The 7,604-nt window shown below is 34.9% G+C and overlaps 1 protein-coding gene across 1 annotated transcript; it reads left to right on the top strand.

Moving 5' to 3' along the window:
- The first annotated feature begins 1,025 nt into the window (after positions 1-1,025).
- LOC115978143 (aldehyde oxidase GLOX1-like) lies at positions 1,026-3,998 on the top strand. The gene is made up of 3 exons (XM_031100168.1): positions 1,026-1,558; positions 1,660-1,820; positions 2,568-3,998. The coding sequence occupies exons 1-3, from the start codon at positions 1,100-1,102 to the stop codon at positions 3,733-3,735; spliced, it is 1,788 nt and encodes a 595-aa protein (XP_030956028.1). The 5' UTR covers positions 1,026-1,099; the 3' UTR covers positions 3,736-3,998.
- Positions 3,999-7,604: the final 3,606 nt, after the last annotated feature.

Below are 7,604 nucleotides of genomic sequence, written 5' to 3'. Positions count from 1 at the left end.
AATCTTTTATATATATATAAGGCCTGGTCTTACTTACTATCTCATTTGCAGTTCAATTTTTTTAAGTATTACTTTATTGAGGTCCACACTAGGATTTTATGTTCATTGTTAAAAAATTTTAAATGTGTATATATATATAACAAACGCTGAAACCAGTTTTTTTCCTTATTTTGCACATAAAAATAAGAAGCAAAAAAAAACAGAGAACACAGAGATCACCCAAACCCAAAATTCTTAACGCTTCTTTCAAAGCCACCGTTCTGCCACCCCTCCCTCCTAGATTGGCTCTCTTCTCTCTACCTTGCATGGCTATTTGTTTTCCTCTTCTTCGTTTGTTTCTTTTCTTTTTTCTTTTCAGTTGTGGCGTGGGTTCAAGTGTGTGAGGTGGTAGGACAGCTAGATATGTTGTTAAAATGTAGTGAAAATTTTTTGCGTTTGTTGCTATTGTTGGGTTACATTCTAAGATTAAATATGTTTATAACATCTAAAAAAGAAATGTAGAAAATGTTTCTAACTTGCTGAGGTATTAAGTTAATGTTACTTTTACCTAGTCTTACTACTGACATATGTTTTATTGTGCATCAATCATAACATATCATTACAACGGTTATAAACATAATTTGTTAATTATTTTGTTGTCAAATAAGAGAAATGGAATCGAAAACCACCTACATCAAAGAAATTCGGTGGCATTTTGACTTGACAAAAAAGAGTAGTATTATAGAGTGGTCACCATAGGTCCAAATCTAGTAGTATATATATGAAGCAAATAATAAAAAATTTTAAATGGTTAAGAGATAGGGAGACGGGGGTTTTTGTTAATGTATTGGTTGTACAGTTTTAGTTCCGCATATGGAAACTGAAATTCTATCATTCCCTGGCTCATATTAAATTCTAACAAACTATTACGAAAGTTTCCTCTAAACAAGGAGCAACCAAAAACTATTTTAGTAAACTATAACTGACTAATTGCAACCTTAAATTCCAAAGAGAGATGGAGAGGGAAAGAAGGGATCGAAAACAAATAGAAGCAAAAGAAAAAGGAAAAAAACATTGTGGTTTTAAACGCCGTGAGGCACCCATTGAAGGCATTTCTTCAATGGCGGCCTTGCTTAGAACTCTCATTGTTTTCCCTCTCTTGCTAGTTACCGTGCATTCACAATTTTGGCTCCCAAATCCGTTTAGGGGATCTAATGATGACCAAGATAAAAATCCAGGGCTTAAGCTTCCTGGCATCACAATCCCTATACTTGGATCCATTGGTATTGGTGGTGAAACTGATAAAGCTGAACAGGGGGCAAATCCTCCTTTTGAGACAGACTATAAAGGGTTGTGGATGCTGCTTTCCGCGGACTCTGGCGCCAATGCCATGCACGTTAATTTACTTCCTAACAACAAGATCATAATGTTCGATGCCACAGCATTTCGCATGTCAACTCTTAAATTGCCCAACGGAGAATGCATTCCCTACAAGGATGACAAGAAAAGAGACAAAGAGGATTGTTGGTCTCACGGTGTGGAATTTGATTATAACACGGGCTATAAGAGACCACTCAAGGTTCGTATTTTCTTGAAATGTGAATTAATTAATTTTGCTTATAATCTTGGTCCTTAATTTTCTTAATTATGGTCTGATGAGCTTTACTTAACTTGGTGCAGATGGTGTTTGACCCATGGTGCTCATCAGGAGGCCTCACTGCCGATGGTATCTTGATTAGCACTGGTGGATGGAAAGACGGAACAAGAACTGTTAGATACATGGATACATGTGAGGACTGCGATTGGAAAGAATTCCAATATACACTGGCAGACGCAAGATGGTATGTATGTGCATGTGATTTATTCAGTTCTTGATCCAAATTAGGATATACATATATATAAGAATGCCTTTTGCAAATACCATCTTTAACCATCCTTAGTGAAGATAAATCTAACTCTAGAAAAAATAAATTTACAATCAAGTATGTATTTGACATTAGTTTAAAAAACCAGCTTTTTTTACTATTTTAGCTTATTTTTTATATTATTAATGGGTCTCATTGCACTTTTTGGTACTATTTATGGAATTTACTGTACTATTTCAGTTACCTTTTATCTTTATTTATAATACTTTCAACAAAAAATTTTCAATTTCAGTTAAATAAGTTGTTCTCAAACGGATTCTAAAAAGTAATGCTACAAGTACAAACTATTTTACAATATTTTTACAAACTGTTAATATGGTCAATTTATTATTGGTTTTCACATAGATCTACTATTAACATCACTTTTTCATTTACAATAACACTCATCAAATTAACAAATTAACAATTTGTACAAAATTTAATAAAAAATTTTGTATCTCTAACATTACTCCAATTAAATTGTTACAAGAAGTGGAGTAAAGGGGAATTTGAACTCTCCTCTATATATATATATATATATATATATATATATTTTTTTTTTTTCTTAAAATATCCTAACACTTCACTTCTTAAAACTAAAATAATATAATATAATATTTTATTAGAATCAAACTCTTCTATTTATTACTTATCTATTCTTTGGTACCTTGTCTCCTAATTAAGGTATGCAACACAAATAACCCTAGCCGATGGTGGTTTCTTTTTGGTGGGTGGCCGCAAGTCATTCAGCTACGAATACGTTCCACCAGAAGGCAAATCCAATGCCGAATCCATCAAGTTTCCATTCCTCTACCAAACCACTGATATAGAAGAGAACAACTTGTACCCTTTCGTCCACCTCTCCTCCGATGGCAACGTCTTCATCTTCGCAAACAACCGCTCAGTTCTCCTCAACCCTAAGACCAACAAGATCATCAAAGAGTTCCCAATCTTGGAAGGCGGCTCCCGCAACTACCCAGCATCAGCGATGTCGGCTCTCCTTCCTATAAAACTCTACGTCAAGAATGCCGCGACCATCGCAGTTGAGGTCATTATTTGCGGTGGGGCGAAGCCACAGGCCTATACTTTAGCCCAAAACTCAATCTTCATACCGGCATTACAAGATTGCAACAGGCTTCAAATCACAAAACCTAACGCTCAATGGAAGAAGGAAACGATGCCTACACCGCGTGTCATGGGGGATATGCTGAATCTTCCGAATGGAGACCTCTTGATTCTCAACGGCGCCAAGCAAGGTACATCAGCATGGTACTCGGCCGAAGACCCGAACTTGAATCCGATACTTTATAGTCCTTATAAGCCTATGAACCAAAGGTTTAAGGTGCTTAATCCCACTATAATTCCACGAATGTATCATTCTGCGGTTGCATTACTTCCTGATGGGAAAGTTTTAGTAGGAGGTAGTAACCCTAATCCAGGGTATAACTTCACGGCCAAGTATCCTACAGAGATGAGGATAGAGAAGTTTTCACCGCCTTATTTGGACCCAGCATTAGCTATACACAGGCCAATAATCATAGAGGAGGCATCGGAGACCACTCTAACTTACGAAAAAAACTTCATGGTGCAGTTTAGGCTTGGTGAGTCATTCGTGGATAAGAGAGATGTGAAGGTGAGCATGTATGCACCACCATTTACAACGCACGGGTACTCTATGAATCAAAGACTGATTTTTCTTGGTAAAGTTGATGTGCGTAAGGTTTTCCCTACTGTTTACCAAGTTAACGTAGTGGCACCGCCTACACGTGAGGTTGCTCCTTCTGGGTACTATCTGATCTTTGTGGTTTATCGTGGGGTTCCAAGTAAGGCAATGTGGGTGCAAATCAAGTAGAGAGAGAGGGAGAGAAAGAAAGAAAGAGACACGGGGGGAATCTGATTCTGGTTTTTTTTCTTTTCTTTTGAGTTTGATATGGTTATAATTTGCTCCTGGCGACATCATCTGATCTCTCTACGTGGTCGAACATGGTATGTGCCAAGTCGAGGAACCTTTTTTTTCCCCTGAATATATATATACACCTTCAATTCATTGAACTGTTTACGGAGTTTTGTACGATATTCCTTGATTTTGTAATGAAAAAGTGAAATACAGAGATACTGAATAAAGTAGAATCGTTTTCCAATTTCACACCGTGTACAATATTGGCATACGGTGATTGGTTTCTTAATTCTCAACATCATAGAATTTGTCCAATTTTTTAATTGGTCAGTCATAAGGTTTGATTTCATTAATGATAAAGAATTAATTCTCAGAACCCTCACTTTTTTTTTTTAAACACCTTCACCTTAAGATTACAAGATCGAACCCTTTCCTTCGCCACAACAAAATAAGGATGATTCTTACAAATCTATATATTATTAAGAGACAACGTATATAGGCTTCAATTTGGAAGACGATAAAGAGAGGGTACCAAAGCCTAGCAATTGTCATTACAATAATAACTAATATTTTATAAATTAGGATAATTTCACAAAATGTTTTGGTAGACAGTGAAATATGGATACTGTTGGATGTGAAACAATCACTGTCCAACTTCTTTTTATGACAGGTAGTCCATAAACAAGGCAAATTACATCTATCTCGGTTCAGATTTTATGAAATGATACTCCATAAACGTTTCAAGAAATAACACTCTCCAATCTTTAAAATTATATTAGTGAAATAGATAAATCTATCCCCTCTCAAATCATTAATTTCTTAACGAAATATATTCCATTAGATAAGAACGTATATAAAAGAGGGGATGGACTTATCTATTGCATTTATAAAATCACAAGGGTGAGAGTGTCATTTTTTGAAACATTTGGAAGGAGTGTCATTTTATGAAACCTTAAAAGAGGTTGGTGTGATTCGCTCTAATAAATAATATAATTATTTAATAATTAATAATTCTAGAAATCCTTTAATATTACTAAGTAGGACTGATCTCGATCCTAAACCCGACCCGATAGAAATCGGGTTTGGCTACCTGAAACCCGACCCGACTCGAAAAATCAGGTCTGAAATCGGGTCGGTTTCTAGGTCTTAGGTCAGGTCTCGGGTTGGACTTTTTTTTTTTTTTTTTTTTTTTTTTTTTTTTTTTTTTTTCCTGCTGCTTCTTTTCCATGAGCCTTTATACTAAATGTTACTATATTCTTTTTTGCAATAATAATCTCTCATTTAAAGAAAAAATCCAATATCAAATCATTTAAAAAAAAAAAAATCATACTATTTAACTATTTGAATCTGCTATTAACAGTAGAAAATAAAAGCTAAAATCTCCTTAGCAAGCCACATTTATGACTATTAAATGAATATACACAATAAAAACACAAAATTGCATGGTCCATCTCCAATTACCCATCAAGGAAATTGCAATGTGACTTAACACATTCCTCAATAGTGTTAAGTCAAATCCTCAATAGTTCCTAGTATTCTCACATATGCAACTTTCAACAGAACCAACAATAGCACTCCCCCCAAAGAAAGAACTAGTCAGACTTGTTTTCACTGTTTATAAGATCCAATACCCAACAAATCCCAGATAAAGCATTGAAAAACTCTATGTACAACTTTATTAACTCAACTTTTGACCAAACAATTAATGTGCAAATCGCATCACCTAAATTAAAGAATGAAAAACTTGCTAAGATATCTCTAGATCATTGAACATCAGAATTACAAGCTAAAGTAATTACAAAAGAGCTTCCATTTCCAAGCTCCAAGTGAAAGTTGCTCCAATATTTTCCACCTACAGCACCAAGGGGGAAAAATCAATAATAAACAAGTCATTTAATAGAAGTCAAATTTCTGAGATATACTCATATCCCATTCAACATAACTAAGATCAAAATAACCAACCAGATCAAGAAAACAATACTCACTGAGATAATCTAATATCATATTAATTAATCCTAACACAAACAGAATCCAAAAAAAACTCACCAATGTATGTAGACAGATCAATCAAGATTTGTAACAGTGCTTGATGGTGAAAGTGATGTTGCTGAAGGTGAAGCTAACTTCACTTCCAAAAAAGCTTCAAAACATTTTAGAACAACAATATATATTAAATTTCATTTAATGCACTAACAAGATATATTAAATTTCAGTTAAAGCACAAGTTAATAAATTTTAAGAATATTACATTTTCCATAATCTTCAAATAGCTCAACATCATCCATGGCTTGTAGAAGCAAAATTTGCACTGAAGATTGAAGCCAATTTTGAGTACATATGAGAGATTGTACCATCTCAGGGGCAAGTGAACTACAGAATGGGTCTAGTATACGTCCTCCCGTACTAAATGCCAACTCAGAAGCCACAGTAGAAACAAGTACAATCAACACATCTTGTGCCAATCGAGATAGTATACTATACTTATTAGTATTATACTTCCATCATGCCAGTATATTAAAGGTTTTGTCATTTTCCCCTTCAATATTCTCCATCAAGTATTTTGCAACCTCATCTACACACCCAACAGGTTGTTTTCCTTACCTAAAAGCCTTGTATTGAAAGGCAATAAATCTGTCTGGATCATCATCATCATCATCAACAACATCAACACCAACACCTTCCATCCTTGATATCTCACTCGCACTTTGTATTGACACATATGATGAATGAGTTGAATTATAATACTCATACAAGCGTTTCAATACACTTTCCACAAGGTCAGTGATAACCTTAGCAACATTCTCCCCATACAAATTTGATAAACAATAATTTAAATAATCCAACTTCTTTCGAGGATCAAGCACCACAGCAACATACAAAAGCACATTTCCCTTCTTTGATGAATCCTCCCCGCTCCTCCAATACTTATCAAACTTCTCTTTCATTGTTTTTGCCATTGAGTACAAAAAATGGTCCTCACTCCTAGAAAAGAGATCTATCTTTCTTTTAATCATATATATCTCATCAAAGAAAGCATTTGATGTCACAAACAAGGAACCCAAAAACCTCTTTGTGGCATTATAAAAATGTTTCAAAAACTTAACAAATTTTCTACAAGTCTCCCAATCATCCTCATTTGGGGGTCTCCTATCATAGTCCCCATCCTGAAAGTGTAGAATATAATCAAGATCTTCATATTCCATCCGCTTGAATGCATGTTCAAACTTTTCAGCATTTTCCAACATTTTATAGGTGGAGTTCCATCTAGTGGCCACATCCAAACATAGAATAGCCTTTGACTCTATTTTCATTTTCTCCACACACCTCTTGAAGGTTTGTAACCTATTTGGAGAAGTTTTCACATATCTAACCGCATGACACACCCTATCAAGTGACTTATTATGATGTTTTAAGCCATCGGTCACAATAAGATTCAGGATGTGAGCACAACACCTCACATGAACAAATTCATTCCCCAAAACAATACCTTTCCACCTATTAGTAGCTTCTTTCAAGTAACTAATGACTACGTCATTTGAGGAAGCATTATCCACCGTCAAGGTGAAAATCCCCTCAATATTCCACTCTTCTAAACAAGATTCAACCATTTTGCCAATGGTTTTTCCCTTATGGTTATCGACAATACAAAAATTCAAAATTCTTTTATGTAGCTTCCAATCATCATCTATAAAATGACAAGTAAGACACATGTAATTAAAATTTTGTATTGAAGTCCATGTGTCAGTGGTAAGGCAAAGCCTATGGCCTCTCAAGGCATTTCTCAACTTATCCTTCTCTTCAAAATAAATCCGACTCACTTCTTT

Source organism: Quercus lobata, chromosome 2 (genome assembly GCF_001633185.2).
Source record: "Quercus lobata isolate SW786 chromosome 2, ValleyOak3.0 Primary Assembly, whole genome shotgun sequence".
Taxonomy (NCBI): domain Eukaryota; kingdom Viridiplantae; phylum Streptophyta; class Magnoliopsida; order Fagales; family Fagaceae; genus Quercus; species Quercus lobata.
Note: the sequence above shows the minus strand (reverse complement) of the source record. Positions and strands in the feature narration are given on the sequence as shown.

Excerpts from the sequence above, each read along its gene's own strand:
- LOC115978143 (XM_031100168.1), top strand. The coding sequence starts at position 1,100 with ATGGCGGCCTTGCTTAGAACTCTCATTGTTTTCCCTCTCTTGCTAGTT. Across the intron at positions 1,559-1,659 it reads GCTATAAGAGACCACTCAAG|ATGGTGTTTGACCCATGGTG; the intron begins GTTCGTATTTTC and ends AACTTGGTGCAG. Across the intron at positions 1,821-2,567 it reads ACACTGGCAGACGCAAGATG|GTATGCAACACAAATAACCC; the intron begins GTATGTATGTGC and ends CTCCTAATTAAG.